The following is a 20,639-nucleotide window of genomic DNA, read 5'->3' as shown; positions in this document are numbered from 1 at the left end:
GATTGTTATTGATCATGTAAGGACCCTAGTGACGCTGGATACACAAATCATGATCAGAGTACTTGCAGATGAGGTTAAAATCAGTACCGGATTCATTCATTCCATTTTAACAGAATACTTTGGCCTCAGGAGGATTTTAGAAAAATTTATGCCAAAGTTGCTAACATCTACTGGGCAGATACAATTTCGTTCGGAGATCACACAATACATGCTAGACACTGTGAAATTAATCCCAACTTTCTTAACACTGTTATCACTGGTGATGAGTCCTGGGTTTATGGATACAACCCACAAACAAAGTTCTAGTCATCACAATGGAAGCATTCGTCATTCCTGAGACCCAAAAAAATAATACAGGTCCACAGCAATGTGTAAGACATGCTGACCATCTTTTTTTGACTCCAAAGGCTTGGTCGATGCCAATCAGGAGTACTACCAAGAGGCTCTATGTTGCCTTCACAAAGCAGTGAGACAGAAATGGTCAGACTTGTGGGCAGCAGTCAGTTGGCACCTCCACGAAGATAATGCACCTGCTACTCGTTCTCAATTAATTCAGACTTTTTTGGCCAAGCACAACACAGCTGTGGTTCATCAGCCCTCCTATTCCCCTGACCTAGCACCAAGGGATTTCAGACTTTTTCCAAAACTGAAAAGGGGCCAGATTTCAGAGCAGGGAAGATGTTATGCAGAATTTGATGGAGCAGCTGCATACCATACCAAAAGAGGTTTCCAACTATGCTTTCATCAGAGGCAGCAGCATTCGGAGAGGTGTGTAGAAGCTAAAGGGGACAACTCTGAAGGTGACTAGTATCAAACAATTGTATGTGAATAAAGATTGACTTTATAAATCACAGCTGGATACTTTCTGAACAGCCCTTGTATTATTCCATTATACTAGATTTTTGAAGATACAGCAAAATATGGAGGATTTCTTTTGTAGACCAGCTGATAAGACGGTAAGAGAAAAAAAAGATGGTTATGAGATAAAAAGAAAAATCATCAAAATGGGCACTGTTAGAATTAGTAGACTGTGAAGGACAAGAAGAAGAAGAAGAAGAAGAAGAAGAAGAAGAAGATGATGATGACGATGATGATGATGAAACAGCCATAAAATTATAAAAAAGAAAAAGTGAAGAAATAGAATAAAATGGCAGAAATTTATAGGAGAGGAGAGAGGGGCAGGTGCTGTTTGACAGGAAATTGGCTCAAAGGTAGCTGGGTTGTATAGAGAATAGTCAATACTATGGTCCTCATTTGAGAACAGCAGAAAACATTATCTTGGTTGACAAGATGTAACCTTGTTAGCAGAGTACCAAATGCTACTGTTTCGGTGATCATTCATGCATAAAACAATGTAAATAGCTACATTATGTTGACTGAAAATTGAGTGACACATGTGGAAATATCTATAAGGAAGTGTGTTTTTTGAGCATTTTGGTAAGTTTCCAATTTGTATAGTCACAACAGACAGGCCCTAATTTACACTGATTATAGATACCCCCATTCTCTATTTACAAGCAGTTTTTTCATTGTTTTCTTATTAGTTGTTTCATCAGAATAATGGCAAATGCAAGACACTGGCAATTGAGCTTATCTTCATAGCTACCGCAACGGAGAAAAAATAGGTGTAGAGCCTGAACATATCATTAATAATGACTAATCCTCAATTCTGTCAGTTAAGAATCGGTAATGCAGTTGTGTTAGTTGCTGCAATCTATGCAAGGATGTGGATGAGTGCAGCTGTCAAGCTAGTGCACTGCCACTGTTGTAATGGAAACACCTATTCCACCAACAAAAACTGGCAAATTTGTCTTTGTGTTCCCAAACAGCATTGCTACATTTCTTGGCAGTCACTGGTAGATACCAAGGATCTGGATTTCGAGAAACAGTAACATGGGAAATTGTTTATGAACACTTAATATATAAACAATACTCACTAAATGAATAATGAAATGTGTTGTCAATTTGTAATGTGAATGAAAATTCTATCTATGATGTGAAGCAATGGGCTGGAATATATATTTCATGACATAATAGTGAATTGGGGAGGAAGTTACATTAATCCTTTTTGCTGCTGCCTGAGGTCTCATTGCTATCGTAGTGTCAATTTGAATCAGCATTTGTTCTGTTACCACGTCAAGACAGTGACCTCTTTGAGCACAGATGATCTGTGTACATGAATCACTGATCTCCTCTGAACAGTTTGGGGAATTCTTTGTAGAGCGGAGCTGCACAGCTGTAAATTATCATTTACAAGGTTACAATTATTGAACTGTTTGAAATTAAATCGTCATAACTTCCGAACAGTTTGTGTTAGGACGTTCAGACTGCAAAGTTGGCCCTGTGGCAGGAAATTAAATTGTCATAACTTCTGAACGGTTTGTGTTAGGACATTCAGACTGCAAAATTGGCCCTGTGGCATGATGGTAATTAGTATGCGCATTATTGCTTGGTTTAGCACTGAAGCCCACTTTCATTTGACTGGGTTCGTCAATAAGTAAAATTGGTGAATTTGGGGGACTGAGAAGCTGCATTTCACCATTGAGAAGTCTCTTCACCCTCAACAGGTGTCTGTGTGGTGTGCAAAGTCCAGTCACAGAGTAATTGGTGCAATATTCTTTGATGGCACGGTGACTTACAACGGTACGTGAAGGTTTTGAAAGGTGATTTCACCCCCATTATCAAAAGTGACCCTGATTTCGACAAGATATGGTTCATGCAAGATGGAGCTCAACCCCATTGAAGCAGGAGAGTGTTTTATGTCTTGGAGGAGCACTTTAGTGACCACATTCTGGCTCTAGGGTACCCAGAGACCACTGGCATGGGCCTCAACTGGCTGTCATATTCTCCAGTTCTGGACACATGCAACTCCTTTTTTGGCAGAGTAATAACACCAAAACCATTGCTGAGGTGAAAACAGCCATTCAGGAGGTCATCGACAGCATTAGTATAACAACACTTCAATCGGTCAAGCAGAATTTCGCTATTCGTCTGCACCACATCAATGCCAATGATGGCAGGCATATCAAACATGTCATAACATAAATCCAAATATCTGTAGTGACGTTTACATGTTAAATAGTGTGCACGCTGTAGTTTGTAACTAATTTACTTTTTTTTTGTATAGTTCAATAATTGTCACCCTGTACCTTAACTTCTCATTTTATTTTCTTCATGAAAAAGCCCCAAGTGCAATAACCGCTTCAAAGAATTCTTGTGACTGTAATGCTGTCACGCATGTTCCTGTAAACCTGTAAATTCCTCTACAATGTGACATTAAATGCAAATTCTAGATTAATGTTTTCGGTCATTCAATAATTGGATGCTTCTTCTAATTCATTTCATAGGTGGATTTCACAACACTGGATTTATTATTTGTAACTGATCTACAGCAGTAACATATTGATTGGGTAACGTTTCAAGAGCACTACTGAAACACTCTTTGTATTGACTTCTACTGCTCTCAGAATGGAATCTGCACCAGTTTGTGCCCAATAAAACATTAGTTAGCATTTTGCATAACCTCATCTTCACTTCCAATGTGGCACACCATAATTCTCTTTCCAGGACCAGACAGTGTTTGAATCCCACTATTTCAGCCATTCCACTCTTCAGCAATTACTTAGAGATAATCATATTCATTTTTATATGCATACAGAAATTTTTGATCCTGTTATCCAAACTTTCTGGAATGATCTGCACCACACCAAATTTCATCGGTGTAATAAATAGTCCACTTTGTATAGGATCAATATTTTTATTCCCCTCAATAGCTTTCAGCCTTTTTTCAGCTATTCAATTACTTTCAATCAGCAGAAGCTTTTAGTTGAACTTTTTGAATCTGACGCTCAGTTTCCAGACGACATGTCACAATGTTGTTCATTCGAAAAATGACAGCCTTCTACTTCATTTGCACACTATTCCACATTGAAGCATGGACTTCCCACACCTGTGAAAACTCATCTAATACTAACTTCTGTCATCTACCAGAACCTTCTTTTTTACAAAAAGAAAAAAGAAAAAGAAAAAGAAAAAAAACACTTGAAGATTCTCAAAATATCTTTGAAATGCATTTAACCATACTTTTGCTAATACTGAGAAAATCAGCATTTTTCTTTGCTGACGGTGATATGGAACCACTTCATTTTGGCCTTATAATAAGCAAACTCTCTCATCAGTGAACCTCTCTCAACTCCATAGTTGATGCATGTTCTCACACGAGTACACAGTAAAAAATTCTATCATGGGAACTATCTCATGCCAATGAATGACAGCATGTGTATTACTTACCAGAACTGTTACACCTTTAAACTGTGTACCAACACTAGCCCATCACAGTAGATGTTTTCAAAAAATGCCCCAAAAAAAGCATAGTTTCAAATATTTATTTCCACATATGTTGCCCCCTTTCCAACCAATATATGATATTTACATATCAAATGAAAGAAGAAACTTCCCCGATTTGGAAAAGGTGTGTACACTGATGCTCATTATGCGATGAAAGCAGGGGTCAATATTTATGAAATGTATAATCGTTATGCATCTTAAACTACTGACTTACACCTTGTTATTATATCACACCATGCCCTACACAGAATCAGTCTCCTCTCACCTGTTGACAGCACCACGGTGCTCATGCAGATGTGCTACAAGTGCACCCCGCAGTCTCCAGGTTGGAGGTAACAGTGGTGGTTCCCATACTTCCTGCTCGTCAAGTTGTTCACGTCCCTGAAGTGCTACACGGTGGAGTTCCTGACGCCTTGCTGTCAACTGTCTCAACTCCAAACGGCAAGGCGCACATCGATCTGTGAAACATGTTTGTAGTGTGTTTTATCCAAGAAATGAATGAACATGATTAGTACTTTTACAATGTAACTGCCGTAGTTTCTATTAGATGAAGTGATGCACACATTCATTAAATGACAAATTGCTGCAATGTTGACACATTTTGGTGAATGCATTATTTGGCAACTGTGCAACTACGCGAGAAAATATTCTAGATGTATAGTTTAATTTTGAGTTAATTACTCCAGTGCAAAGACAGATACTTGTGTTACAGTTGTGTTGAACTGTCTGCAATGTCACAGGATGAAGGCAAATAGGGATGGTTCAGAAAAACCGAAAAAAGTTCCAAAGACAGAATACTCTAATGGGATTTATGGGCAGCTGGTTTACAACACAGCAGGACTGCCAAACAGTTACTGGCAAATGCTGGGATCACTGCATACAACAGCAGTACATAAAGACAAGTGCCTGTGACACAAACACTAAAGAAAATAAACCCCAGACAATAGCTTTCACTATGCACGGTGGTCACGAAAAATGGTAGTATTCAGAGATCTGACAGGAATGATAATTCAAAGCAAAATAGTTCAGTAAAAATGGTTCAAATGGCTCTGAGCACTATGGGACTCAACTGCTGAGGTCATTAGTCCCCTAGAACTAGTTAAACCTAACTAACCTAACGACATCACAAACATCCATGCCCGAGGCAGGATTCGAACCTGCGACCGTACCGGTCTTGCGGTTCCAGACTGCAGCGCCTTTAACCGCACGGCCACTTCGGCCGGCAAAATAGTCCAGTAATCAAGGGCTCTAAAAAGGATACCTTCAGAGCTATGAGCATTACTTCATCTTTGATACTGTGAAACGTATCTCTTCTGCTGCAAGCTCTTTGCTTTCCATATTGCAAAAAATTGTCTAGTGAAAATGGGCTCTAAAATCTACATCTAAATCTACACACATACTCCACAATCAATCATACGGTGCACGGCAAAGGGTACCCTTACCAGTACTACTCATTTCCTTTCCAGTTTCACTCACAAATATAGCAAGGGAAAAGTGAGTGACTATATGCCTCTATATGATCCCTAACTTCTCTTCTCTTACCTTTGTTGTCTTGCACAAAATGTGCATTGGACACAGTAGAATCATTCTGGAGTCAGCTTCAAATGCCAGTTCTCTAATTTTCTCAACAATGTTCCTTAAAAAGGATGTCACATTCCCTCCAGGGAGTCCCATTTGAGTTCCTGAACCGTCTTCGTAATACTTGCATGTTGATTGAAAATACTGGTAACACATCTAGCATCCTGCCTCTGAATTGCTTTGATGTCTTCCCTCAATCTGATCTAGTGTAGATCCTAAACATTCGAGCAATGCGCAAGAATGGGTCACACTAGTATCCTAAATCCAGTCTACATTACAGGTGAACCACACGTCCTTAAAATTCTCCCAATAAACTGAAGAAGACCATTAGCCTTTCCCACTACAATCCTTACATGCGTATTCCATTTCACATCACTTTGCAATGTTATGCCTACATATTTAAACAACATGACTAAGTCAAGCAGCAGACAACAAATGCTGTATTCGAAAATTATGAGTTTGTTTTTCCTACTCATCTGAATTAACTCATATTTTTCTACTTTTAGGGCTATCTGCCATTCATCACACCAACCATAAATTTTATCTCGTATCTTCAATACAGTCACTCAACAACTACACCTTCCTGTATGTCATAGCATGATCAGCAAACAGCCATAGATTGCTGTTCATCCATCTGCCAATTCATATATGTATATAGAAAATACCAGCGGTCCTGTCACAATTACCTGGGGCACTCCTAATGATACCCTTGTCTCTGATGAACACTCGCCATTGAGGAGTTATGTACTGGATTCTGTTACTTAAGAAGTTCTTGAGTCACTCATATGTCTGGGAACCAATTCCGTATGCTCGTGCCTTTGTCAACAGTCTGCAGTGGGGCACCATGTCAAATACTTTTTGGAAATCTAGGAATATGAAATGTGCCTGTTGCCCTTCACCCATAGTTTGCAAGATGTCATGTAAGAAAAGGGCAGGCTGAGTTTCACATTAGTGATGCTTTCAGAGACACACCCCCTCCTATGGCGTCTAATCATCTTTTCGATATACCGTATTTACTCGAACCTAAGCCGCATTCAATCTAAGCTGCACCTGAAATTTGAGACTCGAAATTCAAGGTGAGAGAGAAGTTTTAGGCTGCACCTCCAAATCGAAACAAAGTTGGTCCATTATAATATGACACATAATTTAGGTCGAATGAATGATGATACAGCTACAGTAGTTTGGTTCGAGTCGTAAGCTTAGCAGTTAAGCTTTACCAGGTAGCCAGCCATTGCTATGCGTCAGGCGCTCCGTCTGTATTTATAGGGGTACCCTTCCTTTTTCACGTGCTTCATCTGGTTTGAATTGATTGCTTATTTTTCTTTGATCTGATAAGTGCCGTTCTCTTTGTTATAGGCATTTACATCACTCTAAGCTGAAAATGCAGTACTGTATTGTGCCATGCATTGTTTGTCGCTTTATGATAAAGAGTGTTTATGGCCTGTCGCCACTCGGCTTGCTTTTGCGCACGGTGCCGCCGCTTAAAAAAAAAACAATGGCAAGAGACTGCTATTTGTTGTTCCTTACACTGCTGCTTTGTTTGATAATGATCAACAAGAACCAAATAATAGACTGCGTATTATAGAAGATGTTCTGAACGAGAGTTCAGCAAAAATTTTTCTCCGTTTGAAAATCTTTGCAGACGCCTCTTTTAGTGCATAACATTCTCAACCGAAATTAGAGTCATCCTAGATTTAAAAATCTAGTCAATTGCCGTGCTTCATTTCTGACTGTATCACTAACAAGCTTAAGAATAATAGGAATATAAACATGACATGATATGTGTATTCTTCCGCGTTTCCTGTTATCTCACTCTAGTTTCGTAGTTTATTAGGCAGACAGGATTTAAATGAGATAGCTGCAAACACAAAATAATACAGGACAAAATTTTTATATTCGTATTATTCTTATGGTGCAGACAATACTGCATGTGATTCACAATTCATAAAAGTTCCTATTAGCAACCATCTCTTCTCACAGGTAGGAAAAAAATTCAGAACATAGAGTTTCCCATATTGACAGACATCCCAGTCTTGCCAGTCGGATTTTCGTAGTACACTGAAATGCTGCAACATTCAAAGATGAACAATACGAAATTTGTATTTCCTTTGTTGGATAATGTATGAAAATGCAGTGGTCGAAACTCGGGGCGGAGACAAAAGCTCGTCTTCCACCTTTTTTTTAAATTTATTTACTGACGCAGAGGTTTTGGCGCCAGTATTTATATTTGTGTCTGCAAAGGGTGCCTGTGTAGTGCTACATATATTCGACAGCAGAAGTTAGTTGTGGCGGCACCTACCAACATTTTTCAGAACTTCCGCTTACTTTGCACTCGATTCTAAGCCGCAGGTGGTTTTTTGGATTACTAAAACCGGAAAAAAATGTGGCTTAGATTCGAGTAAATACGGTATGTTCCATGAATCACTAAACATCACATTACTTTCTACTTTGGGTTTAGTCAGCTTTGGTCCTGAGAATAATCTGAGTGTGGAAATTTCCTGGAGGGCACTAAATTAGGGAACTTTGTTATGAATATTTCAACAATTTACTAATAAAATTTTGAATTCAAAGTGTCATTACTCTGAATGCATTCTGCTTTCATTACATGCGTGTAGTCAGGGTACCTCTAACTACCGCCTAGCTTACAAAAATCCTATATACACACCATAAGTACTGTGCTACACAAGTAGCTGCTTCCTTTGTGTAGTGGACCCCTGACCTATGAAGGGTATTCCTAAATTCCCCACCCTGTAACATGGGTCCATAAATCTGCAACCACAACTTTCACAAAGTCAACAGAGCCTTTCGTTGAGACCCTCCACTCTGCTCCAAATAACAGAGCCCTGATCAACTCTGGGAACAACACTCTAAATTCCGAGCTCTGCTTGCTCCCCGCACATGTGGCCATTAACCTTCATCATTTCCATCAGCTGCCTGTATGGCCTGAGAATGGCCTCACAACCAAAGAGGCAGGTGTTGTTGGTGCCGATATGAGCCGCAACTTGCAAACAACTGCACACTGCATGCTCAATAGTTGTAGGCAAGGTCTCTTCCACATCTCGGATGAGGGCCCCGGCAGACATACCAAGTGCACATCGGCTTTCTTTCCGGTCCTGAACACTATTTCCCTAAGGGGCTCCATAACACACCTAATGCTGGAGCTCCAAGTAACTAGCAAAATCCTACCCCTGTGTGCCTGCTGAAGGAATGGCCACCTGTCCACTCATAGGGCGAACAGGCAAGGCCAGATGGCCAATCTCCACATAGGACTACTGCGTTGTGTGACGCAAACGCTTTACCATCCGCCATCCACCCTGCCATGGGAGCAAATCCATTGCGTTGGGAACACAAGGAGGTGCCTCAGCAGCAGAACCCAAGAAGGTGACTGACTGTAGCCAAAAGCATATTCAGCTGGTCGTGAACTGTGACCAGCTCTTCCGGGGTCCTCACATAGCATATGCACATCCTACCCATCCTAGTACTGCTAACTTAGCTGAACAAAAAGCACAGATAGAAACCCAGATATGCAACTAACTACCCTCCTGACCTATCTTACCTTAAGAGCTATGAGCACTTGTTCAGTAGAAGAGATGTGTTTCACATTAGTGAAGATGAACAAGTATTCACAGTTCTTAAAATATGCATTCTAGAGCCTATGTTTACTAGACTTTTTTTCACCTTTTGGTCCATACTGTAATAGGAGTCACGAACAATGGCAGCTGAGTTTAGCCTTGTTCTGTACACCTACGTCATGCATATGCTGACAGCCAAGGAATGTTCAGTAGTGTTCTGAGCACTCTGCTCTGAATGCTGTAGCTAATATGAGAATTAAACTTGATAGTAACAAGTTGTTTAGTGAATTTATATGTCATTTGTTGTAAGATGTCATTGCTGATGGTGGCGATGAGTGATAAATTCTGCATAAGCAAGCGAGAGACATAATTTGCAGGATACACGCTTCCTTCAAGCAGAAAGCTTGGGCATGCACATACCGCAACTGCCACTTGGAATTGTCTACAATGCCATTCTTGTTAGCACCTCAACATGTGCAAACTGCCATTGTTTGTGGATTGGACTATACCACCTCTCAAAATATACAAAGCAAATAGCTTGCAATAGAAGAGATTTATTTCTTAGTACCAAAGATGAAGTGCTCAAAGCTCTTAGGGCATGTATTGTAGACTCAATGTTCACTAGAATTTTTTCTGTGAATGAAGGCTCCTGTCATACAGCTGAATACTGACCATTTCTCTTGGGACACCCTGTGTATTAGATTCAAAGTAGGTGGTGACTAAACAGACATTTTTTTTCTCCTCAAGTGGTTCTATTAGTTAACAGGCACCTCAAATGCAATTAAAAATTAATAATAATAATAATTTAAAATTCTTGCATTAGAAGTAATAATAGCACGATTGGTGAATAAAAGTTAGTTAACAAAGACTGAAATAAAGTACATAATATCTCAACCCAAAACTGATGTAAAAATTCACTACACCAAAATATAATTAATGTACAGTAACGAAATTTCAGGAGCATATTTGTCTAGGCAGCACATGTAACTTTGCAAGATCATGGATAACTGGCCTCCTCCATACCAACAAACGGCCATCATTGGCACTGAGGCAGAACCAGCTTTCATCAGAAAACACAACAGATCTCCACCCTGCCCTCCATTGAGCTCTCACCTGAAGTCACAAATGGTAGTGGTTCGAGGTCAGTGGAGCCATATTACAGGGCATCTGGCTCAGAGCTGTCCTTGAACTAACTGATGTGTAACAGTTTGTTGTGTCGCTCTTGTGTCAACTGCTGCTTAAATTACTGCTGCAGATGCAGTACAATGTGCTAGAGCTACATGCTGAACACGATGGTCTTCCCTCTCAGTAGTGGCATATGGCCGTCTGGAGCCTGGTCTTTTTGGAAGCATACATTCACGTGAGCACCACTGCCAGCAATCATATACAGTGGCTACATTCCTGCCAAGTCCTCCTGCAATATCGCACAAGGAACATCTAGCTTCTGGTAGCCCTATTAAATGACCACATTCAAACTTTGTGACATGTTGATATTGATGTCTTTGTTGCCTTAAATGCATTCTTGACTAATATCAAATCACTACATCCAATCTCAAAGGTACCTAATGATCACAACCATTACAGCAAGTATTTAAAGCAAACCTGATTTGTATCCTTACAGCTCCACTCTTATGTGACTGGCATGAAATCTGAATAGACAAAGTCTTTCAGATGTAGAAACATGCCTACCAAATTTCGCCTACGTTGAACAACTCCTTCTTGGTGTTGTGTCCCCCCCATCAGCGTATTTATCCAGACTTCACACAAACAATTTCAATATGCCTTATAGAGGAGGAGGGAAATGGGGTACAGAAACAATATCAAGCTTTCCTCGAATTGCCTCAATAATACACAAACACAATAGGAAATAAAAAAAATAAGGTTACCACTCTGGCTCTTTCAAATTAGTGTTTTAAATTTACATTCTATTAAAGTTAAAAATACTGTTGGTGTGGTAAATTAGAAGATGGTTATGGAGACATGTACTATTTGGCCATGATAACTAGACGATTTCACTGGTGCTGTCATAATCAGCTCTACTTGAAAGATACGCAGGTTGGAACTTAGTGGCAACACTGCTGTGGAGACACTATGCAATGGAATGTACTATTGTCGCTAATAGCACACATTGTTGATGTACCTACCATACCTAAGAGCAAATGGACTCGCCCATCCCACATCACCAGCATGTGCACAATCGAGGAAAACACAGTCTCTTGTGAGTGAGCGATCTAACGTATCGGTGTCACTATGTTTTTAAAACAGGAACAACAGAGTTGGGTCAATATTGATCGTTTTTGTTTGTTTTTGCTGCGACCAGCTTTGTGGAAGAAGCAGTGACACTTTCTGTGCAACCCACCCACCATTTTGCACGACAATGCGTGGGCGCATACAGCGCATGCCTATGGCTGCTCTGTTTGGTCGATGGGACTGGGAAGTATTGTACCATCCACCTTACTCCCCAGACTTAAGTCCTTGTGACTTTGATTTGATTCCAAAGATAAAGGAACTACTTCATGGTATTCGCTTCAGAACTGTTCCAGGGATTCGACAGGCAGTAGACAACTCCATTCACATTATCAACAGAACAGGCTCTGCTAACGTTATACTACACCTTCCACATCACTGGCAACAGGTTTTACGCAATGCTGGTGACTACTTTGAAGGACAGTAACAGGTGTAAACATGTAACTCTTTTGCATTGGTTGTGAAAAAATAGTTGCCACTATTTAAGTTCCAACCCTCATATTCATTTGTCTCCGAATGCTGCCAAAGTCTAATTGCCCCTAGATGCCAAGTATTACGAAAGGCTTGTCCCCCTTAGCAAGTAACTTCTATAAGCACCTGCTGAGGTGTCTACTTACTCAAGTTGAATTCCTCAAGTCGTCACTAGCGCAAGTTTATTTCAACAGATTTCTGCAAGTACTTGTTGCAGAAGCGCAGTTTTCTTAAATACCTGAGCACTCACCACTGTTGTTTTATTATTATTAATGAATAAAAACTATGATGAAACATAAAAATCAAAAAAATAAATAAAAAATTTTAGAGTATATATTTATGTTACCAAGAAACACTACTCATTTAAGTAAACTCTGGAAACTTCGCTTAGATTAAATACTTTGAGGATGCTGTATACAAATTTTGAACATCTCTTGTGTAATATATAATCAAATATTTGACATTAGGAAACAAAGGTGCAGCACAATATATCACCAAGAGACTGCTTTTTAATTAATCTCCAATTTTTGCAAGCAGTATTTACTACTTTTATCAAAAATGTTATTCATTTATGTTTACAGTAACATTAAAAAATCATCTAAAACTTAAAGATTTCTGTACAGCCATTCTACTTTCTCTTCTGGTGATGCAAATTGATTGGTAAATTCATTTCACAATTCCTGACTGGCAGTGCCAATTATATGTCTTCAGGGGTTCTAGTGGTGCATTTGTTTTAGACCATCTGTCTTTGTGCCATTCTCCTTTTCAACACTGATATTTTTGCACTGGTATTGATTGCACATAACTTCTGCATGTTTGTGAAAAACTTCCACAAAATGACAAATTTGGAAAGCACTTACAGGAAGGTAAAAGAAACTAGAACAAATTTTCACCCTGGAGCAGAGTGTGCGCTGATTTGAAACTTCCTGACAAATTAAAACTGTGTGCCAAATGGGGGCTCAAACCTGGAAACCTGGTCTTGTACTCAGTGTCAATTTGACAGGAAATTTCATGCAAGAAACTGTTTCCATTAACTTGCGAACTTCTTGAAGCGTACAAAACCAGCGGACGAGAGGGGGAGATGCGGATATGGTGGTTCCTAATATTCCACTAAATTCTTTGTGGGGATAATGTGCCATACCACAGCAGAAAGTTCAACACAATGCTTAATAAATATTATTTCAAGATTACAATGTCAGAATGACTGCGAGACAGACAAATAAGCTGCAATGACTCAGTGAGAAAGGCTGAACTGTTTTCTAAAATAAAGGAAACTGCAATCTAAATCTGATAGAACTGGTATGGGCCAAAATAAAACACAACTTCAGGGAGGACAATGTCACTGGCGACTTGTCAAAGAAAGACTACAGAATCTTCTTAGTGCTGCTTTCCTTTCAATTACAGCACATGACTAACAAAGTTACTGCAGGAAAGTGCAGCAACTGAAGCATGAGTATTGCACATGAGATGGAATAATGGAAATGGCCACCGATGGAAGTGTCAGTTAAATGGATGATATTTCTATCAGTGCTGCCTTCGATTCCATGTTGAGCATAAAACACAGGAAGAGATGCCAGCACTGCTACAAGCAGCTGATGCTGCCTTCCACTCACTGCTCCTCGCCCCTCAGCAGCCACAATACGGGGGCACGCCTGTTCCCGAAAGTCAACTTATCATGGAAAAACAGTAGTACACTAACAACATATATTCTCCACTGTTTCTCTGTAGAGGCCTGGTACAAGCGGCTATATGTTAGGTTCAGATTGCTGTTTGAGTATTAAATACTGTAAATCAGTTAATGGCATTTGAAACTTGGATTTATCACAAAATACTATGTAGTCCTTGAAGTGATGAAGAAGTCCTTGGACGAATAACATGATGTGTTGTAAAAAGTTGTAAAATTGCACGTCATGCCAATACTACATCCAGACAAATACCATTATTGTAAGGTTATTTTAAAAGGTATGTATGTGGGCACAAAGAATATATATTGAACACCCCCATGATTTGATAATACTATGACTCTGAAAAATGATTGCATTATGGGGAATAAAATGGTTCCTCATCTTTTCAGGTGTACCAATGCAGAAACATACCCTCTCAACATTTGGATGACAGAGTGCACTACAGGAAAAATGAAAGCAGCAAAAGAAGATCAAGAAAGAAGAAATATATCATTAGAAACTTGTAAAAATTAAAAACCAATTTACACATTGGTATTTAGTTACATATAGTTCTTAGTTTTTTTTTTTTATTGTTTCCAGCAAATATTCTGGATTTTTCTGTTGCTATATGGAGAAAATAAGTTAGCTTTTGATACATAAGGGCATGCTTGAAATTCCAGAGGTAGTTTACTTATTTACTCAGTTGGTTAATTAATTAATTAGAATTAGGTAAAATCCAGAATGGAATATAATACATGTATGAGGATGGATCGGTACACACCAAATAGGGGTCGTGCTGAGCACTAGACACCCATGTACAAAAGACAGAAAACTGCTTTCTTTCTAACAATACCCTTCTTCAGAACTAACCAACATGCACACCTCACTCACAAAACCACTACTATCTACCAAAGCTGGCACTTAAATGGAATGAGTAGTGATTTTAAAAGAGGTGGATGGTGGAAAAATAGAAGAGTCATGCGATAAATGGGAAGTACTGGGGCAAAAGGGATGATCCAGAGAAAAAGATAAGTAAAAGTTATGTTGGGGAAGGTAAGGGGGGGGGGGGGGGGGTAGAAAGCTAATGGAGAGCAAGAGTGTGATGTGAAGGCAGGAGAATTGAATGACCGGAAACTAATTGCGAGGGAGTAAGGGAAGATAGGTGAAGGGTACGGAGTTGTAGAGATTGAACCAGGGTCACTGAGGATAGTGGTGTTGCACAAACAGAGGCTATGACGAAAGGATAACTTCCACCATACATGCAATTTTGAAAATATGGAATCTTGGGAAGAAGATGACATCCAAATAGTATGGGTTACGAAACTTGACGTTAACAACATTACATTTCAGCATGCTGAGAGACTGGGGATTTAGTTGGGCTTTGGTGGTGGCCACTCATTTGAAAGGGTAGTTCACTCATTGTGATACCCACAAAGAATGAAGTGCAGTGGTTGCTGTCACAGGTGTCTACGGCCATGAAGGGGTAGTAAATGAGAGTGATTGAGCCACAGCATTGGTAGACATCAGTGGTTTCGTGTGTGTGCATGCTTGTGTGTGTGTGTGTGTGTGTGTGTGTGTGTGTGTGTAAGTGGGCAGGTGGGTTGTGGGGGTGTGTGTGAGTGCTGCGTGCACGTGCCTGTACGTATGCATGGGAGCATGTTTTAGCTCAGAAGGAAGATTTATGCCAAAAGCTGAGCAATTTCTCATCTTTTCTACGTGCTTTTCGACTGCTCAGTGGCTCCTCTATTTAGTGAGTAGTAAAAACAACTCTAGTTGCCTGTAGTCTGGTGCACAGTGGAATCAAAAACTGTTATTTAAACAAAAATGACAGAATTTAAAATTAAAGAACTAAATGTTATTATCACTATCTCTAAGGACATGTGACCTTTACCAAGTAAACTTCCACAAGTCACCTGTAGACCCAGCATTTCCTTTGGTGTGGAAACACCCCAGCAAGTCAACTTCCACAAGTTTCACCAACTTCTAGAAGTGGCTTCTGAGAGTTGGTGGAACAGTTTCTTGCAACTTGTTGCAATTACTTTCCAAATTTGGCAGTTGCTGGAAATTTTTCTCAAACTTTCTGATGTTTTTTGTATAATGTCACAGGCTATTTTGTAGCAAATAGCATGTCACAAACAAGGTTTAACGTAGTTGACAAAATATGTTGCAAGGTTTTTTAATATGTAAGCTAGACAAAAGGCCTGGACAGCCCAATGTGTGGGAAATATGAGAAATTCTGTGCAGAGATGGAGTAATCCATGGAAACCATTATGTCTGGGGAGTAGTATTGGTCTTTAAACATTGTCACCTGCTGTGATGTGGTGCCACTTACTTCACACTGGTGCCATACTAGAGGTGAACTCAGCCCATGGATAAGAATGCACAACCAGCTTCTTCTCTGCACACAAAAATCCAATGATGTTGATTTGGACTTACAGTGACAATCTGTCACATAGAGAACATTGTCTGCTCTGGCAGTTATAATACTAATCTGGTGTTCTGAATGATGTTAATGTCAAGTGTCGTTTACAATATTGAAGAATATGAAAGTTAAACTGACGTATTTGTTGATTTGGTGATGTTAGTTGGAGAACAGCCTCTCTTATAGTTCTATGCATAACTGCCAGGTGAAGGAGAAGGATTGGCACAGCAGACCAGAACCCAATGGTGGGTCCAGTCCACAACTGTGAACACCAACCAAATTATTTCAGGAAATCGTGAGTATTCATAACGAAAAAAGGCAGTGTTGAAAAGTGAGAAATATTTGGGGACCAGTCATGAATGCAACAGTTAATTCAGAAAGTGTAGTGCTTTCCTATACTAAGAGACAAGAAACACTCAAATTTTCAGACTATGGTTATAAAGCAGGACACACTAGAAAAAATGGTGGTAGCTTCGGAGAAATTGAATGGAAACCTCATGGAATACCATTAACATGTAACTAATTGCATAACAAGTAAGTACCCAGTAAGATGTATTACATTGGATGTAAGACCGCTCATGAATACTGTGGTCTGCTTCAATGCTGTGCTGAGGCGATGACTGGGCATCTCCTGTCATGCTACTTGTTGGAGGAGACCTGAAATTAAAATGTGAAGAGAATGGTAGCATAACTTAAAGCCTTATACAAAATGTACTGAAAATTTAATTATGACATCTATTTCAACGTTACAGTTTAAGTTAAATACTAACCAGCAATTCCCATATAACAATATTTTAAACCACATAAAGATTTTTGCATCTTAACTACCAGTCACTATGACCCATATTACCTTCTTCATCTAACAATAAAATATGAGACCACACACACATACACACGCACAAAAGCAATGCATTCCTTTCCATAGGTACCGGAAATTTAGTCAAATGTGATCTGACGCTTGTGCTTGTGATAAGTGCTTGAAAATGACTAACAGTCAAAATCAGCTAACAGCATGTACAGTAGATATACTACAGCCTGTTTGGATCATGTTTTCTTTCTTAAAACATACTGAGGCTATAGACCCCTAGAAGAACAAAAAATTATCTATGATTCAATTATTGGCTATAGGAGATCAAGTGCCATGCAACAAACTGTTTCCAAAGTTAAGTACAATTTTGTACACAAGTATTAATAAATGTTATTGACTATTTCTTGTCGTGGTGCCACATTTATGTTCTAGTGCTGACCTGTCGAGTAAGCGTTAAGAGGATTTTAACTATGTGCTTACAGCCACCTTTTTCGCAAACTAAGTAGAAACAAGTTTTCCACTACCATGGATGTTTGAGCTAAATTGGTAACAACATTCAGTTACAACATCCTCAACAGAAGAGTTAACCACTCACCACATAGTTGAGATGAACAGACAACAGGCAAAAAACACAGTTCACCCCATACATACAGAGAAACAAAGAAATATACACACACACACACACACACACACACACACACACACACGTATAATTTGATAAATTATCCCAGAACTTCAGCCTGACTCAGCACAAGGACAATGTGTGCGTGTGTGTGTGTGTGTGTGTATTTTTTACACTTGTAAATCTGACGAATGACAGTGGAAGCTTAATTATGAGTTCAATCTTGTTCATATGCCCATCTACTGGTCAAAGCCTTATCTATAAGGCTAGTGGTTACCATTATTCCTTCTACTGTTTGGCACTGTTAACGATATTTTTTTACATAAAATAAAAACACAAAGCTTGGAAATTCTTTTGGTGGCATTCAGGAGAATTACACTATATGCTACGTTTCACCCACTCCCCTCCTTTCATCTGCACACTCACTTAAGGAACACATTATGATCTCTCATGATAGTCATTCAAATAACACAGATACACATGGAACACATTAAGCTCACAAATGAAAGGATCTTACTTTGGCATTTCAGTATATCTCAAGACAGCCACAACAGTCACAATATTTTGGTTCAAACAAAAGAATAGGCATGAACTCTATAGCTTATGAATTTTAATTTATTATAATGAAAAGAACCAAATCTATAAACAATTCCCGAAGAAATAAATCCCAAAACAACTTACATACTCCCACCATCAGAATATCTTGTGGAAGGACTTTGTAGGTCTGATGTCCCAAACATTGTCTGCCACTCTTCATTCATCGTTGTCATGTGAGACTCCAAAGCAGGTGGTTTCTTGATACTCTGCTTTTTCCTAAAAATTAATACGTTATTTACTTTTCATTAGGTAAAGATGAGCATGCAGTTCAGAAATATACTTTTCAATCACAGATGAAACCCTTCTCCTTACCTTGCAATTCCTGCAGCAGCAATGTCTGTCTTGCTAATGTTATCTAGTTTCAGCTGAACCGTGTGGCAAAGAATTGGATTCTTGAGGCTTGATAAATCAATCTGTAACATTCCAAATTACATAAATTACTCTAATGCCTTGACTGGCCCAAAAAATACTTATCACTTAAAAGGAACTTCGAGGTTTTTTCCCCCCCTTAAATAATAGCAGCACAGTAAACACAACTACCTTTCCTTCAGAGGCTTTTTGCTCAGCCATCCTTGCCTCAGCTGTGACACGATGTTGGTGAATTTTATTCAAGTGATGCAACATAGCAAAAAGCTGCTCTTCTACTGTTTCATCCATGCCATCAGAGGTCAGTCTTCTGAACAGCTGGGAAAATATTGTATCTCAGCATCAAATGAAGTCAAATGTAGAAAGACAGCTTACAATCTTTTGTGTTGTTTTTATCAAACATGAGTAAGAAAAAGAATTCAAAACATATTTCATTTACACAGAGACATTTTGAAGTACTTTTGATCACTTATTACAGAACTATTAATGAAAAACAATTATGATTTAGCTTACGTTCTTGAGAGATGGGTGCAGCTCAGACTGCTGAGGCACATGGCCAGCCCGCAGCATGCTGCGCATGTTATGCCTCTCTTGTAATGCCTCACTGAGCAAGTCAAAATCAGAGCATCGCAAAACTCCGTCGTACACTTGTCGAGGTATTGGTGGTACCAGCGCATTTAGCAATAGTACCTGGGAATGGTAAAAGCCAACATTTTTTAGTTGCCTACACAGTTAGTGGACTACTTAGGCATTAGTTCCATGAATGATATGCATGACAATTCATTGCGACGTAGAATGTGTCAAATGTTACAAAGTCTCTACATCTGATACACCTTGTATGTGTTCCTACGATTACATATTGATTATATACTTAAGCCTGTCTATCCTAAAGATATAAGAATATATTAAGAGCAAAGTCAAAAAGTAATGCTTCATCTATCTTTCTTTATTTCTTTCTCTTTTTTTCAAATGCAACAATATTGGTTTAAAACTTATGACTTTTCAATACAAAGGTAAAACAAACAGTCCTGCTACCAAAGCACAGATATTTTCACAGCCGCCTCATCTTCAAAGTGAATCCCACATTGAGGTCCTTTTATTGGCCCAAACAAAAGACCGGTGGTGCTAAGTGCACACCTGTATGAGAGACGAGAAAGACTTCCCATCCAAATTTCACAATCTCTTGGTCTTGCATTGTCATACAAAAGAAGAACATCCAGCACAGCTTTTGTTGGGTGAACTTGCAGAAAATGTGCTTTGAGGTTTCTGAGATATTGGACAGAATTTACTGTGCATTCACTGCTCCAAAAAATCAGTCATAATTGTATCCCAGAATACTGTAGCCACAACTTTCCCTGCTTGTCGCACAGTTTTGAATTTTTTTCTTCCTCAGCGAGTTTCTGTGATGCCTCTTTGATTCTGGTTCAAATGAACTCATATTTTGTCTCCAGTCACAATTTTTTCCAGATGCTCCTCTCCTTCCAAACAGAAGCACTGCAAGAGCTGGGAGGCATGTTTTGCCCCCCCCCTTCCCCCTCCCCCCAAACCCTCTTTATTCTGGCCAGTTAACATTCCTGTTACAGAAGTTGCACAAACCTTTGAGTATACCAGTTGGTGAGTTATCATCATCACAATGCCTTTACTGAGGGAGATAATGTGACACAAGTCATCTGCTCTCACCTGGCGATCACCACAAATGGTGTCAGTGACTCGTTGAATGTTATGTGGAGTCACTGCAGTCCTCAGCTTGTCGCTTCATGTTTCATCAGCCGCTGGTGTTTGCCCTACAGCTTCATTACAGCAACAAACTCATCGTCTAAGAGTGCTGATATCCGCTGTTGCATCACTGTACACATTTTTCAGTCTTTCATGAATGGATGTTTCATCTACTGCATTCAAGAATTCTACCACAGAACACTGTCTAATATGAACATTAATGTCAGCC

General features: G+C 39.3%; 1 protein-coding gene across 1 annotated transcript in view; it reads right to left on the bottom strand.

The window, feature by feature from the left end:
* Window positions 1–20,639, bottom strand: part of LOC124606719 (phosphoinositide 3-kinase regulatory subunit 4) — a 200,258-nt gene that overhangs the window by 42,016 nt on the left and 137,603 nt on the right. The window contains exons 16-21 of the mRNA XM_047138749.1: window positions 19,208–19,384; window positions 18,869–19,012; window positions 18,641–18,741; window positions 18,413–18,544; window positions 16,861–16,958; window positions 4,613–4,805 (exon numbers count right to left, since the gene is read on the bottom strand). Coding sequence (XP_046994705.1) covers window positions 4,613–4,805; window positions 16,861–16,958; window positions 18,413–18,544; window positions 18,641–18,741; window positions 18,869–19,012; window positions 19,208–19,384 — 845 coding nt within the window. The remainder of the gene's footprint in view (window positions 1–4,612; window positions 4,806–16,860; window positions 16,959–18,412; window positions 18,545–18,640; window positions 18,742–18,868; window positions 19,013–19,207; window positions 19,385–20,639) is intronic.

The sequence above is a fragment of the Schistocerca americana genome, chromosome 3 (genome assembly GCF_021461395.2).
Source record: "Schistocerca americana isolate TAMUIC-IGC-003095 chromosome 3, iqSchAmer2.1, whole genome shotgun sequence".
NCBI lineage: Eukaryota > Metazoa > Arthropoda > Insecta > Orthoptera > Acrididae > Schistocerca > Schistocerca americana.
This window is presented reverse-complemented; position numbering and strand designations above follow the sequence as displayed.